At 46.1% G+C, this 24572-nt stretch overlaps 1 protein-coding gene across 3 annotated transcripts in view; it reads right to left on the reverse strand.

The window, feature by feature from the left end:
- Window positions 1-24572, reverse strand: part of LOC141049027 (saccharopine dehydrogenase-like oxidoreductase) — a 279626-nt gene that overhangs the window by 18260 nt on the left and 236794 nt on the right. For 2 of the 3 annotated variants that reach the window (XM_073545128.1, XM_073545126.1), the window contains one exon: window positions 22533-22589. The exons of the other annotated variant lie outside the window; for it this stretch is intronic. In XM_073545128.1, coding sequence (XP_073401229.1) covers window positions 22533-22589 — 57 coding nt within the window. The remainder of the gene's footprint in view (window positions 1-22532; window positions 22590-24572) is intronic. 3 annotated transcript variants of the gene reach the window in all.

The following is a 24572-nucleotide window of genomic DNA, read 5'->3' on the forward strand; positions in this document are numbered from 1 at the left end:
ACCCCCCAGCCAAGGCCTCCGGGCCCAACGCCTGCTCTTTTGGTGGGTGGTGCGGTTGGGAGGATTGATGACAACGTGCAGCACGTCCGGGTGGGGGCCCGTCTTGCTACAGGCCTCAAGGACACCGGGGATGAACGAACCCTCATCTGTCTTGGACTGGCGGCCCCTGAAGAGTTTATTGAGGGGAAAACCCTGTCACCGGGATTATGGGCAACCGCTGTCCCTTGCCAATGGCCCGGGTTTTTCTTGATTGAGGTGCTGGGAGCAGGAAGTGGGGGTGTCTGAAAACCTGCCCACTGATGTTTTATTGGGGACTGATTTGGGGAGGATGGTTGCATATTATGTCCCTGACACCCCTCCTCAATCTGATAAGGGTAATGTTAACCCTGATGATGATGATAATAATGGGAAACTGAATGTGTTACCTGCCAATGCTTTGATGAGTAATGATGCAACTAATAACCATTCTTTCCCTAGGAATGATGCTGATGATGATGTAAATGTGCCAACTGAACCTGATAACCATTTTTCTGCAAAGGTTGATGTGTCCACAGGTACAGGACTGCTCAGCCCCGTCGCTCTGCTGAGTGAGACTGCTGAGGGACCCCTAGCAGGGGCAAGCATCGGTGCTACAGGAAATGGGGAGGTGCATGGGAGCCGTGAGGAAGGTGATGCCATGCCACTGACCAGTGACACCGAGGAAAGTAACTGGACCATAAGTAGCACTGGTCCTGAAATGTTGGGGGTGGATGGGGAGGTAACGTCCATAGCAGCGTCGGCTGATGGGTCTGTATAAATCCCCGGGGAGACAACATATATAGCCGCTGTCACCTGCAGTCAGAGTTCCCGGACCGCAGGGAGCGCCCTGCATTCTGGACCCTCCTCCGCTACAGGAGAGACTGAACCAGAGGTGAACCCAGAGCAGGTTCCAGAGGGTCCAAGTGAGGAAGGGACCTTGATGTCACTTCTGGCTGCCTCCAGTCAGGAGTTCCAAGCCGCTCTGCACTCAGATGCGAGCCTGGAGAAACTGAGAGACCTCGCCAAGACGCCCCCCTCCATGACTGATAAGGAGAGGGTGTTCTGGGAACCAGAAAGGTTGTACCTGGAGACAGTGCCAGGAGAATCCCAAAAGGAGTTGTTGAGGGAAAAACAGCTGGTAGTCCCCTATCAATTTAGGGCTGAGTTGTTATCAGCAAAACTAAGGCCCGGCTGTCTCAACACTTCTATTGGCCCAAGATGGGGACAGACGTGACCCAATACTGCCACTCCTGTGCCACCTGTCAAAGAGTGGGTAAGGCTCCCCTGATCCCTTTGCCGGTGATAGAGGAGCCTTTCCAGAGAATCGCGGTGGACCTTGTAGGCCCGCTGGCTGTCTCCAGCAGCTCTGGAAAGTGATACATTCTCATCGTAGTAGACTACGCTACCCGGTACCCAGAGGTATTACCTCTGTCCTCAACCAGGGCGGATAAGGTGGTGGATGCACTGGTGACCATCTTTTCAAGGGTAGGATTTCCCAGGGAGAAGCTTACCGATCAAGGAACCCAATTCATGTCTCGCCTAATGGAGGCTCTCTGTGAGAAAATGCTGGTGAGGCACATGGTATCAAGTGCATATCACCCACAGACCAATGGCTTGTGTTAATGCTTCAACGGTACCCTCAAACAGATGCTCTGCATGCTGGTGGAGACCCAAGGGCGCGACTGGGAGCGGTACCTCCCACACCTGCTGTTCGCTTACAGAGAAGTTCCCCAGGCCTCGATGGGGTTCTCCCTGTTCGAGCTCCTGTATGGCAGGCGAGTCCAGGGACCCCTTGGGTTGATAAGAGAATCCTGGGAAGATGAGCCAAACCCCATGGAAGTGTCCATTGTGGATTATGTCATGCTCTTCCGTGACAAGATGCAGACATTGACGCAGTTGGTACATGACAACATGGTGCAGTCTCAGGCTGACCAGAAGCACTGGTACGACCAGAACGCCCGGCAGCGGACCTACCAGGTGGGTCAAAGGTGTGGGTACTGGTCCCCGTACCAACGGATGAGCTTCAGGCAGCCTGGGAATGCTCATACGACGTACACCAACAGCTCAACCCGGTCACCTACGTGGTCACGCTTGATCATGCTTGGGGTAGGCGCAAGGCCTTTCACGTCAACCTGATGAAGGCTCATCTTGAACGTCTGCAACCTGCCCGAGGATGGGGAGGCAGACCCCCCTCCTGGACATGCTGGCCCAAGCCAAGGCCAATGGGTCCATTGAGGACATGGAGGTAAGTGCCTCGCTAACCGTACCCCAGTGGTCGCAGTTGTTGGCCACCCTGGAACTCTTCCGGGCCGTGTTCTCCAACTGACCCGGACGGACTGAGTTAGCGGTCCATGAGGTGGACACCGGGAATCATGCCCCACTACGGCGAACAACTTATCGGATCTCTGAGGAGGTGCAGCAGGTTATGCGCTAAGAGATCGAGGAGATGTTACAGCTGGGGGTGATTCAACAGTCCAAGAGCGCGTGAGCCTCACCTGTAGTTCTTGTGCCTAAAAAGGATCGGACCACCCGGTTCTGCGTGGACTACAGGGGGCTCAACACCATCACAACCTCTGATGCACACCCGATGCTGCGCATCGAGGATCTGCTTGAGCGGTTGGCGAATGCAAAATACATATCCATCATGGATTTGAGTCGGGGATACTGGCAGATTCCCCTGAGCCCTGCGGCGCAGGAGAGATACGTCTTTATCACCCCCTTTGGACTGTACGAGTCCACGGTCCTGCCCTTTGGCATGAAAAATGAAAAATGCCCCTGCCACTTTCCAACATATGGTGAACAACCTGCTTCAGGGACTGGAGAAGTACGCCGTGGCATACCTGGACGATATTGCCGTCTTCAGTTCCACCTGGGAGGAATACCTTCAGCATCTCCAGGAGGTGCTCAAGCGTATTCACCAGGCAGGTCTGACCATCAAGCCGGTAAAGTGCCAAATGGGCATGAGCAAAGTCCACTACCTGGGGCACCGGGTAGGTGGGGGTTCCATGAGTCCAGAGCCGGAGAAAGTGGACGTAATAGTGTCCTGGCCCACCCGTTCGTATTGCATTTTTACGGTCCGCAGGAGTTTCTTTTTCTGGTAGTTCTATCTGTCATGGTCATACTATGGATTTTCAAGTGATGGTGGACTGTGGGTCTGCACTGAATTTGATTGATCAACAATTTCTAGACAAGTATAAGATTGAGTCTGTACCTTTATCATCTCATTTTCCTGTAGTGGCGATTGATAACACTCCACTAGAGCATGGGTGCGTTTCCCGAAAGGTCACCGGGTTTCCACTCACTGTGAATATGGAGCACCAGGAATCTTTAGATTTGTTTGTACTTGATAAATTGCCTTTTCCAGTTGTTCTGGGGTTGCCCTGGTTAAAAGTGCACAATCCTGTACTGGACTGGTTGTCAAATACTATAAGATCCTGGGGTCAGGGGTGTTATGGGAAATGTTGTGATGTACACATCGCTGCTGTGGTGAAAAATGAACTACCTGAAGCCATTCAGGAATTCTGGAAAGTATTTTCTGAAGTTGAGTCACAAGCTCTACCACCGCATAGAGATTACGATTGCGCTATAGAGTTCGTCCCAAGTGCTATTCTCCCTAAGAGTCGTTTATTTATTCTGACGATCCCCGAGAGGGAGGACTTAAAGCAATACCTGCACACTAGTCTTGCTGCAGGTCATGTAAGACCCTCCAAGTCCCCTGTGGCATTCTTTTTTTGTCAAAAAGAAAGATGGGGGTCTTAGGCAGTGTTTGGATTTCAGGAAGAGTAACAAGATCACTGCGCGCAATCCTTACCCCTTGCCGCTAATTCCGGATTTGTTTAACCAACTGGTTGGAGCCAAGTGGTTCTCTAAGATTGATCTCCGCATATAATTTGCTGCGAATTAAAGAAGGCGATGAATGGAAGGCAGCCTTTAAAACCCCAGAAGGTCATTTTGAGTGTCTAGTAATGCCTTACAAATGCTCCGGTGTTCTTTCAAAATTTCATCAATGACATTCTGAGGCCATTGATCAGTAGGAGTGTTATCGTTTATTTTGATGATATTTTGATCTACTCGCCCGATCTGGAGTCGCATTGGCAGAGAGTCCGCAAGGTTCTGCAGATTCTGAGAGAAAACACACTCTTTGCTAAACTGGAGAAATGCGAGTTTGCGGTACAGAAAATTAGCTTTTTGGGGTACATTGCTTCCAGTGATGGGTTTGAGATGAACCCCGTGAAGGTTCAGGCGGTATTGGAGTGGCCAAGACCTGAATGCTTGAAGTCAATTCAGAGATTCTTGGGGTTTGCTAATTATTACAGAAAATTCATAAAGAATTTTTCTGTTATCGCCAAACCCCTTACTGATCTGACTAAGAAGGGTGCCAATACTGTCCAATGGTCCCCTGAGGCTGTTAAGTCCTTTGAGCATCTCAAGGAGAAGTTTAGCTCTGCTCCCGTTTTGATCCAGACAGACGGGACTAAGCCCTTTCTGGTAGAGGTGGATGCCTCATCAGTAGGAGTGGGGGCTGTTCTGTCACAGGAGGGAGAGGATACAGTACATCCCTGTGCATTCTTTTCTAAGAAATTTTCGGAGGCGGAGCTCAACTACGATGTTGGGAACCGAGAATTGCTGGCTATTAAGCTTGCGTTTGAGCATTGGCAACATTTTTTGGAGGGCACTAGGCATCCTATACAAGTCTTCACTGATCATAAGAATCTAATCTATCTGGATGCTGCTAAAAGTTTGAATGCTCGTCAAGCTAGGTGGGCATTATTTTTTGCCCGGTTCCATTTCTTTGTGACATATATCCCTGGGACAAAGAATGTTAAAGCTGATGCTTTGTCTTGAAGTTTCTCCCCAGCGGTTAATACTGAAAAGGAGGAATCTATTCTGCAGAAAGGGGTGGTGGTGGCAGCTTTTGGTTCTGAGTTGGAAAATAGCATTCTTAAAGCCAAGGATGCAGCACCAACCAACAGTCCATATGGGAAATTGCTTGTGCCTAAAGCCCTGAGGAGAGCTTTGTTTACGGAATGTCATGAGTCTTGTTTGGCGGGTCATCCAGGAATTGCTGAAACAGGTAAGGTCCTGTCTGTCTGGACTTGAGCTAAAGGTATAAAAGGCTCTCAATGGGGGCGTGGCATGGCAGCGGTGGAGTGAGGAAGCAGGCAGAGGAGCTCCCTCCATAAAATCGACTAAAAATCATATCAGCACACGATTCCGGACCCCAACAGCACCACCATGGGTGCCAAGAAGAAGAAGGGAAACGGGGGAGCCCCCTTGGTGGTGGCAGAGCCCGCCGCTCAACAGATAACAAAATTCCTGGTCGGCCCAGACAGAGCAGAAGGCCTGAGAAACATGGCGGCGGGGGATGAGAAGGAGGCAGCAGACGCTGCAACAGATGCTGACACAGCAAAAGCAGGGGCGGGAAGCAGGGCCGACAGATCAGTGACACAGGAGGTGAGACACAGCGGAGATGCTGCTTTTGGCACTGGGGAGTGTGAGGGAGGACATCAATCACTACCAGCGGCACGCCAAGATGGAGCTGGGGAGGAGAGCTGGGGTCAGCGCTGGCAGTGACAGAGGAGATACAGGAAGACGGGGAAGAGCATAGGACAGAAGAGGAAGATTGTGAAATGGACTACAATGAAGGCTCATCTCAGAGCCCCGTGTCCTCCCACCCCAGAAGCTTCTCTGAATCCTCACAGCACATCACAGCCCCTGTTATAGTAACTGTGGGGGGCGGCCAACCATTTCAGGAGGGTTGCCTCACACTAACCCAGGCCCCACAGGCGATGCCCTCTCACTGCTATCCTGCATATGATTCACAGGGCTATGGATATAACACACAATTGACCCCAGGATTCGATCTGGGTCTGTTGAATGCTAGACTACGTGATATGTTCACCAGACAGGACATGGAACAATATGTGACCCGCCTAGAGACGTCGTATAAGGCAGAATTATCAACCTTGAGGGATGAGATACAACAGTGCAATGAAAAGGTTAATGTACATAACCAAGCTATCGCGGCACTGACAGCCAGATTGGATGCTCAGGATGAGACGCTTGCAGATCAATCCTATCACATTCAAATGCTGGCAGATATGCTTGATGATGCCGAAAATAGGGGAAGGTGGAACAATATTAGAGTTCGGGGGTTACCAGCAACAGTGGCACCCAAAGACATAAGCAGCGCACTACAGCAAGTAATTAACTCTGTTCTGCAGCGACCACAGGAGTCACCTCTTGAACTAGACCGGGCTCATAGGGCGTTAGGCCCAAGACCTCATAACCAGGCTCCTCCACGTGATGTGATATGCCGGGTGCATAGATACCAAGTAAAGGACGAAGTGATGTCCAAGGCAAGAATAGAGAACACTATAAAATACAAGGATACCAGGATCCAGCTATTGCCTGATCTATCTCGGTGGACTCTGCAGAGGAGGAGAGCTCTCCGCCCATTACTGGACGTCCTACGCCAGAATGATATATCATACACTTGGGGGTTTCCGATCCGTCTACGTGTCCAAAAAGAGGGCAGGGTTCACCTGCTGAGTCACCCGAATGGCATCCCTGCTTTTTCGGCGGCGCTTAACATCCCAGGGGTGGAAATCACAGATTGGCCTTCTCTGCCGTTGCAGTATAGAGGAGCAGACCCTCCCAGGCAACCTCTCCCTCAAAGGCAGAGGAGAGCAGGCAGAAGACTGGACAGGGAAGGGCGTGATCCCAGAGGCAACGAAGATGGGAGAGAACCATGAAGTCAGGACCATGACAGAACGGGTTCCATGACTGCCTGTTTGGGTGGGGGAAGGGGATTGCGGGATATATCTGGTTTCACTCTTATGGGGGACAGGAGCGCAGATGGGTGTCTAAACTCCAGTTTACTAACAAATGAATAGTATCGTGGAACGGAATATTTATCAAAGCAACTACTGTTATTGACTCCGCAAGGTCTTCAAGATAGACAGATCATAGCAAAAAGAAAACAGACACTTTCCACAGGAAATCAACGGGAATAAAGAAAACGGTGCCCCCTTCCCCTCCCTCCCTTTTTTCCCTCCCTCTTCCCAGTCCCCCTCTCCTTTCTCCCCCTATTCTCGTCTCCCTTTCCCCCCCACTTCCCCTTCTTCCTTCTCCTCCCCTCTCTAAAAATCCCCCCTTTTTTTTCCTCTTTCTCCTCTACTAGGGGTACTAAATATTGCGCCATCGTTCTGCCCCGCTGTGGAAGTCTAAACCGAAGACAAGTTCATGACTGTATTGGAAGATAGTTGATTTCTGCAACATACTATTACAGTATGTAGATGGTATTTTGTAACAAATCATTGACCCGTCTGTGACATCCGGCACTCCTGTGTTATTGCTTAAGCCTGGTGTAGCTTTCATTCGGGGCCTGATGGGGAATTTAGAGATGTGAGTGGCACTAGAACAAGGTTTGCAAACCATATTCTGGCTCTACCGCGTTATATGAAGGGTTTCGGTTAATTCACAGTTAAAGTTTACATTTGTCCCTCTCAGTTGAGGGAGACAACTGATGGTTGTGTCGGAGGGGGGAGTCTCACTCCATATCGCGCATAGCTTACGACCCCACGGAGGAGCCATAACCCGTTGAACTGTATTGGCAGTTAACATATTCCTCCATCGTATATCTTAGTATATAAGAAGGTTTCCTACATAGAACATACCACTTCGGGCTTCAAAGACGTGCTACGTATTGACAGATATTGACCCTGATATCGCAATTAACTGAATACGTGTCTAATTATCTACCTTTCTATCCACTATCTATATCTCTTTGATAACTTAGATCTACTTTAGCATCCGCGGCCCTCTCAGACAGGAGGGAGGAGGTACGACTCAGGCAACAATGTAGCCAAAGATCACTATGGGATCCCTGAACGCTAGGCGACTTAACACGCCCCAGAAAAGGACACAAATCCTATATGGAATGCACAAGCTTAAGGTACGAATACTTATACTTCAGGAGACTCATTTTAAAAAAAATCATATCCCTACTATCAGGGACCGATACTTTACGACGTGGTTCCATAGCGCCTGCCCCGGAAGCCGATCGAGGGGGGTATCTGTGGCGATCCACAAGTCCCTCCAGCACACGGTCGAGGACACAAATGCAGATCCAGAGGGCAGGTACTTACTATTAAAACTTAGGATTCATACAACCCTTTACACTATTGCGGGGTGGTATGCCCCAAACGAAAAACAGGCCAGGGCTGGTCGGGGCTTTCTGAAGGGGGTAGCGGAATTTGCTGAGGGGGTGATGGTAATAGGGGGGGACTTCAATCACACTCTTGACCCATGAATAGATACCACAACATGAAATGTGAGAGGAATCACTAGACAATTGTCCCTTCTGAAACAATCTATCCATGGGAAGAAGCTGGTGGACATTTGGAGAGCGCAAAATCCTGGAGGTAGAGCCGAATTGACTTTTTTCTTGTCAGCCATCATGCCCTGTCCTGGTGCCCCCGACCGTCTATCAGTAGCTTCTTGTGGTCGGATCATGCCCCAGTGTTCCTAGATGTCTCCCCACCGGACATCGTAGACCGTCCCTGGACTTGGAGATTGAATGACAATTTGCTGAAAGACTTGAATTGCACGACAGAGATAAAAAAGACAATAGATCAGTTTTGGTCAGATCACACAAACGACGACACCCCGACCCCGGTGAAATGGGAGACCCTTAAATGCGTGCTTCATGGTATCCTGGTAAAACATGGATCCCGTCTTAAAAAGCAGAGATCGGAAAAAACAAAAGAATTGCTGGATTCTATATATGTATTGGAGCAAAAACATAAAAATACTATGTCACCAGTAATACTAGGGGAATTAATTAAACATAGGGAGACCCTTAGAAATATATTAAACGAACAATCATTGAAATTCAGAAATAATTTCAAAAGTCTCCTTTACCATAAGGCCAATAAATGCGACCGCCCCCTAGCACGATTATTACACCCTAGGACTCAGACGACTTATATTCCAAAAATCTAGAGAAGTACGGGAACGGAGACTCACGACCCAGGGGAGATTCTGGAAACAATACGAGAATACTATCAGAGGCTATATAGCTTGGAAGGGGCGCAGTCGACTAATCACGCAGAGGACATACAGACTAAAATAGATAAATATGTAGCAGACATGCCACTTCCTAGACTTTCCACAGAGATAACAGATGAGCTAGAAGCAGATATATCGACACAGTAGGTGGATGAGGCCATAAGGAATACACCGAACGGGAAGAGCCCTGGCCCAAATGGGTTTTCCCCCCACTTTTATAAACTATTCAGAGAACAGTTAACACCACATATGACAAGGACTTATAACTCCATTTCTGAATCATCAGGGTTTACGCATCAATCTCCGGCGGCCTATATCACAGTATTGCCAAAACCGGGAAAAGATCCAACAGTGGTCTCTAACTATAGACCGATCTCTTTATTAAATATAGATGTAAAGCTATTCGCGAAGATACTGGCCAACAGACTTGCACCCCTATTACCATATATCATACATTCAGACCAGGTGGGTTTCGTTCAGGGAAGAGAGGCTCGTGATGGAGTGTTGAAGACTATATCTTTAATCGCTCATGCCAGGACCCACCGGAAGCACCTGGGACTGATATCGGTGGACGCCGAAAAGGCGGTTGACCGAGTGAGGTGGAGCTTCCTTCAATCAGCCCTCTGACAGATAGGGCTGGGGGACAGGTTTTTATACAAAATTGCGGCCCTGTACACGAACCCGTCAGCTACAATTAAAATTAATGGATTGGTCTCGGACCCCTTTCAGATTCATAATGGAACGAGACACGGGTGTCCTCTCTCGCCCTTGTTGTATACGGTGGCAATGGAGCATTTAGCGGTAGCGGTGAGGAATAACCCTAGCATATGGGGTATCAAGATAGGTCAGAAGCATTATAAAACGTCATTGTATGCAGATGATCTTCTTTTATACATCTCTCAACCTCACATCACCATACCTGCACTAATGTCCGAACTCAAAAAGTATGGAGAGGTCAGTAATTTTAAGATAAACTACAGCAAAACCGAGGCACTTAATATCACTTTACCATGGGGGGGATGTGGAGAGGGCAAAAGAAAATTTCCCATTCAAATGGCAGATGGGCGCCATTAAATATTTGGGCATACAGGTCCCCTCAGACCTAAACAAATTATACACACTAAATTATGAAACCCTACTGAATAAAACTATAAAGGATCTAAAAAAGTATGATCAGAAAATGATTTCGTGGTTTGGCCGTATAAATACATTCAAGATGGATGTGCTTCCCCGGTTCCTTTATGTGTTCCAGACAGTACCGATCATGCCACCTCGAAGTTTCTTTAAAACTATTAAATCAGCTCTAATACATTTTATATGGCGTCAGAACAGATATAGGCTGAGTTACAGAACACTTACGAAACCTAAATCACAAGGGGGGGCAGGACTTCCAGATTTAAAGACATACATTTTGATTGGCATTACAGACGGGAGACCAAACAATGCGTGGGACTGGAACAGGAGGGATACCTAGTTCCATTACGAAATCTACCGTGGATAGTGACCATAGATAAGGAGAATATAGGGGGGGTTGTCGGGATATGATGGCTGGCGAGATTCTTAAGAGTTGGTACAAGCTAAAATATAAGAAAAAATTAATGAGCGCAACTGTTCCATTGTCTCCTATATTCACTAATCCTGATTTTCCACCAGGCATTCAATGTGAGAGGTTTTTGGGATGGAGGGTGGAATCCGATCAAAGAATATATCAAATAAACTTGCAGAGGGGACTTTCCTCCCTCAACGAGTTACAAGACAATTACCCCACACATACACGAGCTTGGTTAGGAGTATGAACAATTAAAATCATTTGTCAGAAGAATTTCTGGTGGAGAGAGATCACCACCTTCTCTGACACAGTTTGAGAAGATGTTCGCCCAACAGACACCCCCATTGCACCAAATTTCTCTTGTGTACAAATTACTAAACGAGGATACTCCAACAGTAATCCCGGGATATATTAGAGCATGGGAGGCGGAATTGGGGTGCACATTTACTGAGGGAAATCACATCGGCATACCGCTGCGCTCATGGGATGTCTCCGGCTAGCCATACCCAAGAGAAGAATTTCAAAATTCTTACTAGATGGTACCAATACCCTGTGAGGTTGCATGCAATATTCCCCTCGGTGGCGGATGGGTGTTAGCGCTGTGGGAACGCAAGAGGAACCTTGATTCATATTTGGTGGCAGTGTCCAGGGATAAAGAGTTTCTGGGGAGAAGTATTCTCGACTTATAATAAAATATCAGGAGATGATATAAACCCCACTCCACAGATGGCCATCCTGTCCATGTTACCGGGACCAATTGCAAAACAAAGAAATAGCATCCTGAGATTTTTGGCGTACAACGAAAATCCCGTCCATGATTGAATGGCTAACAGAATTCTCACATATCCACCATATGGAAGAATTGTTTGCACAGGCTTTGGGTGATAACTCGAGGTATTTACGGACATGGCAACCCTGGATTTTATTCAGGGACTTGGAGTTTCGGGGCTCTCATGGAGAAATGGGAAGGACTTTCCCGATAGTGGGGTTTCTCTTCGGCACTCCTGGGCTGGTTTCAGAGGGCAGCGGATGCATTGTCCTTCCGTTCCTTTCCCATTTTTTCTTTCCTTTTCTTCTTTTCTTCTTACTCTCCCTTTAATTCTGACGTAATAACATAAGCAATCATAATTGCTTTCAGGGATAAATGATGATAAATTGGGCGGATACTATAGATAATTATAGCAATTGGAAATAGATTTCTGCTTAACGAAATAAATATCGAAATGAAGCAACAAGTGGTGAAAACTGTGAAATGCTAGGAAAGAACAGAAGAGCTGAGCAATGAACCTATACAGTACTAACCAGTAAATATGATTCTGTGATGACACCATATTTGCGTGAAGCAAGATGCGCATTATTTTGAGAAGTCTTGTGACTACTTTAGTCTATGTCTATGTATGTTTGTATTTGTGATATGTTGTAATGTTTTATCACTTTAATAAAAAGAGATTAAACATAAAAGGCTCTCAATGGGGAACGCCTGTGCGCTAGTATCATGCTTATTTGCTGTGTGTAGGTGGGACAGCTACCAACCTGTGTGCACGTGTGCCGCTAATAGCACTGAGTGTGTCTCCTAGACAGGCAGTGTAGGGTGGGAACTTCCGCTTGAACTTAGCGTCTGCACAGAGCGTCCTCAGGCGTGGGCTCAAAAGCCACCGTGTGTCAGAGCAGGTTCAATCACCAGCATAGTGGGGGGGGGAGTTATAGGCACCTCACTAGCGTCAATTCCTCTATGCTCCTATGATGTCTAACAGGGCATAGCTTAGAGTGCTCTCAGTTTTCGTACTGCTCTGTGGCGTAACAGTCAGGCGCTTTGCACTCTGTTCACACCGAATGACATTTAACTCGGTGTGTTTACGGTGCTTACTCGCAGCTACGCTCTGCTATTGTCCTCTAGATGCGGTTTCGCCATCACCACACGGTGGACCCCGGGTTGCAAACGCACCTCATTATAATCTACATTTGGTGCGTTCTGCCAAACCTAACAGGCTATTCCCTTTATATGGAAAGCGGACATGGAGAGAAGATTCTCTTCGGCCCAAGAAAATATTCTCACTGAGATGCCTTTCATGTCTTCGAGCTTCCTTGGTGACGCAGGTGTGCGACCGTGGTCACATTGTCCGAATAGATCTGTACAGGGGACTTTTTGCTAGCCTTGAAAGAAATAGATTGGCAAACAAGTTTTGCCCTAGCATCTGTAGATGTGGAGAATTTATATACTCGCATCCCCCCCAAAAATTGAAATTGAAGCCGTAGGCAAAATTCTTACACCAACAAAACTCCTGATTTAATTTTATTTCTTCATTTCGGCAGGGGAGGGGGAGCGCGGCTGTCAGATCATACTGACCCCCTCCTGGCGCGGTCCCTGCAGTTCCTGCTTCTCAGATGGTCTCCGACGCCGCAGCGCTTACTGTGTTCAGCGGTCATGTGGTACCGCTCATTAAAGTAATAAATATGCGCATATTCATTACTTTAATGAGCGGTACGTGACCGCTGAACAATGGAAGGAGCTACCGGAGACCGTCGGAGAAGCAGGGACTGCAGAGATGCGCCAGGAGGAGGCGAGTATGACGGGGAGAATGGGGTGAGCCATGCGATATTCACCTGTCCCCATTCCACCGCCGCGCGCCGCTCTGTTTTCCGCGTCCTCTGGCTGTGACGTTCAGGTCAGAGGGTGCGATGACGTAGTTAGTGCATACCCTCTGCCTGAACAGTCACTACAGAGACCCAGAAGACACAGTGGCGTGCGGTGGTGGAACGGGGACAGGTGAATATCGCAGGTGCCGGGGCCCTGAGCCAGCAGCAACACCGGCACCTGGCCCCCAAAGCACGCCGGTGTCCCCGCCTGCTCAGAACACCGGCACCTGGCCCCCAGCGACGAGAGGTGAGTATGTCATTTTTTTAATCATAGCAGTAGCATATGGGGCATATTGTATGGAGCATCTTATGGGGCCATAACCTTTATGGAACAGCATATGGGGCATATTCTATGGAGCATCTTATGGGGCCATCGAGATATATGGAGCATCTTATGGAGCAATAACCTTTATGCATTATATGGGGCGCATCTTATGGGACCATGAACCTTTATGGAGCAGCATATGGGGCATATATATATATCTAGGGAGCATTTTATGGGGACATCAACCTTTATGGAGCAGCATATTGGGCATATTATTCTATGGAGCAACTTATGGGGCCATTATTAACCTTTGTGAAGCATTATATGAGGCCCATCATGAACTTTATGCAGCATTATATGGGGCGTATTTTGTATGGAGCACCTTATGGGGCCATCATGAACTGTATTCAAAAACATTTAACCTGCTGATGTCTCAATTAATTTTACTTTTATTGGTATCTATTTTTATGTTTGAAATTTACCAGTAGCTGCTGCATTTCCCACCCTAGGCTTATACTTGAGTCAATAAGTTTTCCCAGTTTTTGTGGCAAAATTAGGGGTCTTGGCTTATACTCAGGTCAGCTTATACTCGTCCGATATGCATGCTTTCTTTAGAATGAGCAGGTCCAGGAAGTGTTAAATTAAACATTGTTTTTATTTTTGTTAATAAAAATTATTTTTTCACAATCCTTGTCTCAATGTGTTTTCTTTATCTCTCTTTATTTAAACGTGTGTATTGTTGAGTGAAGTATTAACGGGTGTTACAGTCAAGGTGTTTAGTATTAAAGTTACAGTGAAGGTGTTAGTATTAAAGTCAGCAAACATTACAGGTACACTTTACTTATTAGCGGCTTAAACCAGTTTGTCTTGCCATGCCACTCGTCCAATATCAGAAACAAAGTAGGCAGCACATTTATCCCTCATTTGGGCAACTTCCACTGTTGTCCTAAGTGGGTGATCTTGGTAATCTTGCAATGTGATAGCAAGAGGTTCATCAAGTTCTAAGTTGGGTCGCTCTTTTGCCAGGATGTAATTGTGCAGAACAACACACGCGTTCACAACCTCATCAATTGCCTCAGTTTTTAGATTGATGGGTGTTCCCAAAATGCACCATTTAGATGCCAGCAAACCAAAGACACACTCCACAGTTCTACATGCCCTTGTAGTCAGTAGTTGTAAATCCGTTTGGTGTGATTCAAGTCCCGACTTGAGTACGGTTTTATGAGGTTGGAACACATTTGAAACGCCTCATCCCCAACCACAACAAACGGTATTGGCGGTCCTTCAGTGTTCGGAAGAGGTCGTGGCTGTGGAAAATTGAAATTATTCCCATACAAACATTGGCACATGTCACAGTTTTTGAAAGTCTGTGAGTCATTACCTCGTCCAAATGATTTAACGTCCATGGCGACAAATCGACAGTCAGCATCTGCAATCGCCATGACAACAATAGAAAAATATTTTATGTAATTGAAATACTCGCTTCTACTGCCAGCAGGTTTCCTAATCCAAATATGTTTGCCGTCCACAGCCCCCAAACAGTTAGGAAAATTACAAATGTCCTGGAATTTTGCGGAATTTTCCAGTCAGAGTTCAGTTGTGGGAAGGGGGAGGAATTCCTCAGGCAGAACGTCACATAAAGCACGGCAGGTGTCTCCAACAATCCCAGAAAGGGTGGACACTCCAATGCGGAATTGAAAATGTACTGTAGAGATGATAAGGTCTCTCCAGTAGCCAGGAATCTTCAGAACAGAAAATGGAAAAACAAAAATCAGTACATGGCTTTTATAACAATAATATTAATTACAGGTGTTTTCTATTTCAAAATTACATACCTTACGGTCATCATTCATTCCTCAGCAGGAATTGTTCGACGTAGCTGTGTGTCCTGCCTGGTGATGGATCCTCGGACACGTTACAGCAAGTCATCGAAGCTCTGTTCCGACATCCTTGTGTTGTCGAAAAATTTCTGAGGGTTTGCACGCAGCTCGTTGTACAATGAGTGGTAGGCTCCACAGCTCTCTCGGATTTAAACGATGGGGTGTTGCCAGTAGCGATGACGACATCTTCTTCGTCTTTCTCTTCTTTCTTCTTCACAAGCCACAGCAAAAGCAACAGCCAATTTCAAGTAGAAATCCAAATTACGATAGAAGCTCTCCATGCCAAGATCCATCTTGCAGCTGGATACAGCAGCAAAAGTTGAATATTTCATCTGTACAAGGGTCTATATGCAGAATATCCATGAGACATGCCCACTGGACGTGGCTTGTGTCAAGGAAATTCTCCTGGAAAAGCATTGTCCTATAGAACGCATGCGCATAAATAACGCAAACGCATGCATACGCTGCGTTTTTCTGGCGTCATGCGAAAGCTGATTGGGATAAAAAACATTGCGTTAGCGCATCAGTATGTATTCAATATAAACGCAGTTAAAAGTACAAAAGGAAGCGTCATTTAAGTGCCACGCCAGAGCAGGACGGTAACAAAGAGGTCTATAGACATGCCTAAAAAAAAAATCTAAAATGGTAATACTGGTAGTGATTTAAAATAGATATAAGGGTAGTAAGTAAATAATGGTAGGGTCAGGCTGAAATCAATCCTATATGCTTGCAAAAAAGAATTTTACATAAAGTGAATAGTGCTTAAGCTTCATAGCACTTTTAGAATTTCATAATATATAACAAAGGAGTGATATTCAATGTTATAAGACTGATGTCCAATATTGTAAGACAATAACACAGGTCAATAATATAGATATTAGTATACACAAAGATCCTGACCATAAGCACTACACTAAGTAAACCAAGTAGATATAAGGTGCTAAAGCATAGGTAGACACAAAAGACAGACCTGCAGCAGACGTGGGAAGGCAGACCCCAATGCACGTTTCGCTATTATGCTTCTCCGGGGGGGGGGGGGGGGGGGGCATCGAGTATATACAGTATATGTTTCACAATTTAAGGTTCACAAATGTTTGTTATATTTGATCATGGTCTTAACCCCTATAAAGGAAATTACCTCACGTAATTACCCACCTGGACCCGTTGAAGCGATTACACGCGAAACGGACGTAGTCCCTTTCTCCCTGTATGCCTCCTTAAACACTGCATGTCTGATATCTTGTCGAAGCCACATATGGTGAAATAAAGGACAATGGAATTTTTTCTCAATTTGGTGCGTGCCGCATTTTTTCTTCATATTGTCAACCTCGGACCACTGACGTTGCTGCCTTGAGGATCACTTCCACCGCCTTCAATTCTCTGAAATTCGAGGACTGTCTGCTGATTTTGGCTGACCAGTGACCCTGGAGGGATGGAGAACTCCCAAGAATGTATTTTTTGTGGAATGGTTCATATCTGACTTCTGTTGATTTATCAGCCACCCCAGCGAGGTCAGAATCTTAATTGCTGTTTGTATGTGCTCTTGCAATGACAGTACTGACGGTACAACCACCAGGAAGTCATCGAGATATGGAATAAAGCAGATCTGTCAAATTCTGATGTGAGCCATGAACTCTGCCATAATTTTTGTGAATATTCGGGGTGTCGAAGATATTCCAAATGTGAGTACATTGAACTGATAAGGAGTTCTCTGCTCCCCTTTGCAACCGCAAATTTCAGGAACTTTCGGTGGTTGGGATGAATTGGGACATGATAGTACACGTCCTGCAGATCGATTGTCGCCATGGCAAAGTCCTTCCCAATCAGGGGAACTGCTGATTTGATGGACTCCCCCTTGAACCTCCTGTATCTGATATACTGGTTCAGTGGCTTCAAATTTATTATCGAGTAGGATCCGCTTGGCATTTTTTTTTATTTTTATTAAGAACAGATGGGAGTATTGACCCCTGATCTTCTCCATCTCCGGGACTAGTGAAATTGCCCCTGAGGGAAGCAAGTTTCTCAGACCTTACTTCAGGGCATCCTGGAGCACCTGTGCAGAGGGCTGTGTTATTCTTACTCTCTGTGGAGGGTAGGAGGTATACACTATCATCACCCCTGCCTGCATGGATTCTAGGACCCAAAGGTTGGTGCATATTTCTCGCAAATGTGGAAGGTAATGGGACATGCAACCTCCTACTCTCCCTTGAGTGTCATGGTTTACTTGACGCTGGCCCTGGGAGAGAACTAAATTTCACCTCCAGCCACCTTTGGGGGTAGCTCCACCTTCCTGTCTTTACCGCTGTACAGGGAAGGTTGACACTGACGGAGCCGAAAGTACCTCTTTTTGGAACTTTTTGGCTCGGGCAGAGATTTTTTTTCGGGTCTGAAGTCTTCTCCAACAAGTCATCCAGAGCTGGCCCGAACATATATTTCCCCTTAAAGGGAATGGAACATAGATTGATTTTAGATGCTACATCACCACTCCATGACTTCAGCCAAAGAGCCCATCTTACCAAGTAGGAAAGGGCTGATGATCTCACTGCTACTCTGAGGGATACTGTGGAGGCGTCGCCCAAGAAGACTGTAGCATTCTGGAGATGGAGTGCTGAGGAGATAATCCCCTCTCTGGGGTCCTTGTCACCAGGTATTCTTCTAGCTGCCCCCCACCAGCAAGACATTGACCTGGCTACGGATGTAGAGATCGCATTTGTGTTCAGCAGTGCAGCTGACATCTCCCAGGATTTTCTGAGGAGGCACTTCATCTTGCACTCTAGGGGATCCTTTGACTGGGAAGAATCCTCAAATGGCAAGGTAGTCTTTTTGGCAACCCGGGCAACTTGAACGTCTACCTTAGGCACTTCAGACCAGCATTCCGCAGTCTCTTCATTTACTGGAAATCTGCCCTTTAACTCTGGAGGGGTGCTTAACCTCTTCTCTGGAGCATCTCATGGGTGTTTTTATGTATCTGGAATACCAGCTTTCTTTTTAATCGGAGACCCCCGAACATTTCCTCCTGCACTGTACATATACAGTCATGGCCAAAAGTATTGACACCCCTGCAATTCTGTCAGATAATACTCAGTTTCTTCCTGAAAATGATTGCAAACACAAATTCTTTGGTATTATTATCTTCATTTAATTTGTCTTAAATGAAAAAACACAAAAAGAATTGTCCTAAAGCCAAATTGGATATAATTCCACACCAAACATAAAAAAAGAGGGTGGACAAAAGTATTGGCACTGTGCGAAAAATCATGTGATGCTTCTCTAATTTGTGTAATTAACAGCACCTGTAACTTACCTGTGGCACCTAACAGGTGTTGGCAATAACTAAATCACACTTGCAGCCAGTTGACATGGATTAAAGTTGACTCAACCTCTCTCCTGTGTCCTTGTGTGTACCACATTGAGCATGGAGAAAAGAAAGAAGACCAAAGAACTGTCTGAGGACTTGAGAAACCAAATTGTGAGGAAGCATGAGCAATCTCAAGGCTACAAGTCCATCTCCAAAGACCTGAATGTTCCTGTGTCTACCGTGCGCAGTGTCATCAAGAAGTTTAAAGCCCATGGCACTGTAGCTAACCTCCCTAGATGTGGATGGAAAGGAAAAATTGACAAGAGATTTCAACACAAGATTGTGCGGATGATGGATAAAGAACCTCGACTAACATCAAAACAAGTTCAAGCTGCCCTGCAGTCCGAGGGTACAACAGTGTCAACCCGTACTATCCGTCGGCGTCTGAATGAAAAGGGACTGTATGGTAGGAGACCCAGGAAGACTCCACTTCTTACCCGAGACATAAAAAAGCCAGGCTGGAGTTTGCCAAAACTTACCTGAAAAAGCCTAAAACGTTTTGGAAGAATGTTCTTTGGTCAGATGAGACAAAAGTAAAGCTTTTAGGGCAAAAGCATCAACATAGAGTTTACAGGAGAAAAAAGAGGCATTCAAAGAAAAATACACGGTCCCTACAGTCAAACATGGCGGAGGTTCCCTGATGTTTTGGGGTTGCTTTGCTGCCTCTGGCACTGGACTGCTTGACCGTGTGCATGGCATTATGAAGTCAGAAGACTGCCAACAAATTTTGCAGCATAATTTAGGGCCCAGTGTGAGAAAGCTGGGTCTACCTTAGAGGGCATGGGCCTTCCAGCAGGACAATAACCCAAAACACACTTCAAAAAGCACTAGAAAATGGTTTGAGAGAAAGCACTGGAGACTTCTAAGGTTGCCAGCAATGAGTCCAAACCTGAATCCCATAGAACACCTGTGGAGAGATCTAAAAATGGCAGTTTGGAGAAGGCACCCTTCAAATATCAGGGACCTGGAGTAGTTTGCCAAAGAAGAATGGTCTAAAATTCCAGCAGAGCATTGTAAGAAACTCACTGATGGTTACCGGAAGCGGTTGGTCGCAGTTATTTTGGCTAAAGGTTGTGCAACCAAGTATTAGGCTGAGGGTGCCAATACTTTTGTCCGGCCCATTTTTTGGAGTTTTGTGTGAAATGATCAATGTTTTGCTTTTTGCTTCATTCTCTTTTGTGTTTTTTCATTTAAGACAAATTAAATGAAGATAATAATACCAAAGAATTTGTGTTTGCAATCATTTTCAGGAAGAAACTGAATATTATCTGACAGAATTGCAGGGGTGTCAATACTTTTGGCCATGACTGTAGGTCTTTCCTCTTCCACCTCCATGGTTCTCCTCACAGCTGTGAGGAGTTCCTTCATGTTTTCCAAGGAAAAGTAGTATTTCCTATCCTGTATTTCAGGACCGGGACTCAGCTGACCCTCCTCCAGGCACTCTTCTGGCATGGAATCCTGGGAATCCGAATCCTCTTCCTGACAGATTCTTCTCTTTTTGGCCGCTGGAGGTGTGCTGGCAACAGGTACGGTCTGGAAGAAGGAAGCCAGGGAAGACTATCTCTTGGTGGACTATCCCTTTATTCTCATCCCTTAAGGAGGGATGTTCTTCTTTAAGAAATTTATACAGTCCTAACATAGGTGCGTCCTCTGTGAAGAGACAAGGGCTTTCGCACAAATTGCACATCTACAGTCAATGGCCTTGGGTTTACTCTTTGGTTCAGGTTCCTTGTCCCCCTGAGAGGGTAGATGGTAAAAAGATCTTTAAACATCTATACCTGCACCATGGAGGGGATCCAAAGCCTGTATACTTTAAGGGAACGGAACAGCGCTGGGCTCCACAGATGTAGAGAAGAAAGGACCCGACTCCATGCTACCACAAAGTTATGTCCTATATGGCTTAACCATCCGTTTGGGGCTCTTTATGTAAGGCGACCGAACCAGCGCCTCCCCCTAATCAGAGGGGCTCCCTCCCCCCGCTTTTACAGGTTGAAGATATCCTCAGGCGGTGTCCATCAGCCTCCTGCATTTGAATGTCCCAGTGCGTTCCATCGCGGAACACAAAACCAGATGTGACCTTATCAGGATGCCGCCTGGCATCTGATCTCACATCCAGCCGCCGGAACCGCATCAGGTTTACACCGAGGGAAGCCGGAAGCACGATTTCGTCGCCATGTCCTGGTTTACGATCCAGAAGGAGCAGGAGGAGGAGATGGGAGCCAGAGATCTTAGAGAGGTCTCCCGCCCGAGAACTCCCCCAGACTTTACCTGGAGGTGCAGACTGAGGGAAAACAAATCCTGAGTCCAGCGGAGCCAGGAACAGAACTCTGAGAGGGAGGTGAGAAACCAACCGATCTCCCGCTGTCTAGCTATAAGAAATGTCTGCTGTCTGCCGCCAGCACTGAGCACCACAGGATGACCTCTTCATCCCTACAGGGCCAGGAAAAACACTGGGGACAGGAGGTGGGGCTATTTGATGGCTTTCATGTTTCCTGTCCCTATTAGGATGAGATGACATCCTTCTGTGTGCTGTCGTGGGAGGTTATGAGAGAAAGTTTAACTTTTGTCTCATCAGTCCACAGAGTATTCTTCCCAAGGTCTTGGGGATCATCAAGAGGTTTTCTGGTAAAAATGAGATGAGCCTCTATGCTCTTATTGCTCAGCAGTGGTTTTCATCTTGAAACTCTGCCAAGCAGGCCATTTTTGCCCAGTCTCTTTCTTATGGTGGAGTCATGAACACTGACCTTAACTGAGGCAAGTGATTCCTGCAGTTCTTTGAATGTTGTTGTAAGGTCTTTTTTGACCTCTTGGTTGAGTTGTCGTTATGCTTTGGGTAATTTTGGTCAGCCAGCCACTCCTGGGAAGGTTCACCACTGTTCCATGTTGTCGACATTTGTGGATAATGGTGCTCACTGTGGTTCGCTGGAGTTCTAAAGCTTTAAAAATGGCTTTATAACCTTTTCCAGACTCATAGATCTCAACTATTTGGTTTTCTCAATGTTCCAAAATTTCTTTGGATTGCGGCATGATGACTAGCTTTTGAGGATCTTTTAGTCTACTTCTTTTTGTCAGGCAGGTCCTATTTAAGTGATTTCTTGAATGAGAAAAGGTGTGGCAGTAATCAAGCCTGGATGTGGCTAGGGAATTTGAACTGTGCTTTCAAAGATGTGCTAAATCACAGTTAATTTATGTTTTATGGGGGGAGAGGAGGAATTACTTTTTCACACATGGCCCTGTAGGTTTGGATTTCTCTTTCCCTTAATAATAAAGGCCTTTATTTAAAAACTTCATTATGTGTTTAATTGTGTTATCGTTGTCTAATATTTGAATTTGTTTGGTGATCTGAAACAAATATTTAAGTGTGACAAACATGCAAAAGAGTAGGAAATCAGGAAGGGAGTAAACACTTTTTCACACAACTGTATGGACAGGAAATCCCATCTTGGCCAAGAATGCCATGTAACCCTATTGTATTACATAGTCATGTTTGTATCCTATTGATATTTATTTTCACTTGACCAATCTAAGTTTTGCCAGGTGATTCCAGATAGTAGCCAGGTCATGCTAGTAGAAAACCCTGTAATTCATCTTTTTAGAATTTAAAACAAAAAAGTTTCAAACTCACTGTTCTGACGCATGTAATCCTGCTCAAAACTTGTATTCACCATTATTTATTTTCTTCCAGACAGAAAGGAAGGGAAAAAACAAACAAAACAAAAACAACACACACACAAACAAGTAATGGCACTATACCTGATTCGCAGTTGGACCTTCTTTGGAGAAATAACCAAACGAAAAGAATTTGGGGTACTGTATATGAAAACCAAAGAAAAACACACAAATCATGACAAAATTACGAAAAGGCAAAACGTGCAGTAAAAAGCCGAATTAAGTTTTTCAAACAAATCTGAATGCTGTACACGGTTTTCATGGAAACTGTAGTCTTTACCTGAGTAATCATTGCCACTGCAAGCCTGGCAGCATTAGAAGAGAATCTCAGTCGATTCACGATGCCCAAACCATGGGCAGCATGAATCAGAGCTTGGCTGCATGATTGCAGCTAGGTAGGTTTTACTTTAACCACTTCCCGACCCATGACGCCTATGTAGGCATCATGAAAACGCGTGCCAATATGACCCATGATGCCTACATAGGCGTCATGATATAAATCACCCTCCTGCGGGTCGGGTGACCGGGGTTACTGAAAGGTCACCCGACCCGCAGATACAGGAGGCTTTGTGCTTCACCCCAGGGGGGTAGGTTCGCCCCCCATGGCTACGATCGCTTTGATTGGTTGTTGAAAGTGAAACAGCCAATCAGAGCGATAATATTTCATCAATGAAATTTGATGAAATATTACAATCCAGCCATGGCCGATGCTGAAATAGCATCGGGCATGGCTGGAGACACCGATCCGACACCCCCCACGACTGACGGGGGCCATCTGCCGCCGCTGTCATCATCTGCTCCCCCACCCCTTCCCTCCGCTCCCCCCGCCTTCCGATAACCCCCCCAGTACCCTTCCGAGTCCTGCTGTGGCTCTCGGTGTCCCGCCGTCCCTGATCATGGGCCCTGCCATTTTCCACCCCCATAGGTAGGGACAAATAATAAAATAAATAAAATATTTTTATTTTTATATTAGGGTTAGAATTAGGGTTGGAATTAGGGTTAGGGGTGTGTTGGGGTTAGGGTTGGGATTAGGGTTAGGGTTGTGGTTAGGGGTTTGGGTTGGAGTTAGAATTGAGGGGTTGCCACTGTTTAATGCATATCATGGGGTCTCCAAACACGACATGGCGCCACCATTTATTGCAGCCAATTTTGCGTTCAAAAATTCAAACAGTGCTCCCTCCATTCCGAGTCCTGACGTGTGCCCAAGCAGTGGTTTACCCCCACATATGGGGTATCAGCATTCTCAGGAAGAAATGCACAACTTAGGGGGCTAAATTCTCCTGTTTCCCTTGGGAAAATATAAAATTGGGGGCTAAAAAATTATTTTTGTGGAAAAAAATGATTTTTTATTTTCACGGCTCTGCGTTATAAACTTCTGTGAAGCACTTGGGGGTTCAAAGTGCTCACCACACATCTAGATAACTTCCTTGGGAGGTCTAGTTTCCAAAATGGGGTCACTTGTGGGGCGTTTCTTCTGTTTAGGCATATCAGGGGCTGCATTTCAAAATGTCACTACTTCCGTTCCGAGCCCCGACGTGTGCCTAAACAATGGTTCCTCCCCACATATGGGGTACCAGCGTACTCATGACAAACTGGACAACAACTTTTGGGGTCCAATTTCTCCTGTCACCCTTGTAAAAATCAAAAACTGCGGGCTAAAAATCATTTTTTTTGAGGAAAAAGATTTTTTGTTTTCACGGCTCTGTGTTATAAACTTTTTTGAAGCACTTGGGGGTTCAAAGTGCTCACTACACATCTAGATAAGCTCCTTGGGGGGTCTAGTTTCAAAAATGGGGTCAGTTGTAGGGGGTTTCTCCTGTTAAGACACATCAGGGGCTCTACAAATGCAACATGACGCCCGCAGAACATTCCATCAAAGTCTGAATTCGAAAATGGCGCTCCCTCCATTCCGAGCCCCGATGTGTGCCCAAACAGTGGTTCCCCCCCACATACGGGGTATCGGTTTACTCAGGACAAAATCGATCAACAACTTTTGTGGTCCAATTTCTCCTGTTAGACTTGTGAAAATAAAAAATAGCAGGCTAAAATATAATTTTTGAGGAAAAAAATGATTTTTTTATTTTCACTGCTCTGCGTTATAAACTTCTGTGAAGCACTTGGGGG

This window comes from Dendrobates tinctorius, unplaced genomic scaffold (genome assembly GCF_039654945.1).
Source record: "Dendrobates tinctorius isolate UK_male_01 unplaced genomic scaffold, ASM3965494v1 ptg000140l, whole genome shotgun sequence".
Classification (NCBI taxonomy): domain Eukaryota; kingdom Metazoa; phylum Chordata; class Amphibia; order Anura; family Dendrobatidae; genus Dendrobates; species Dendrobates tinctorius.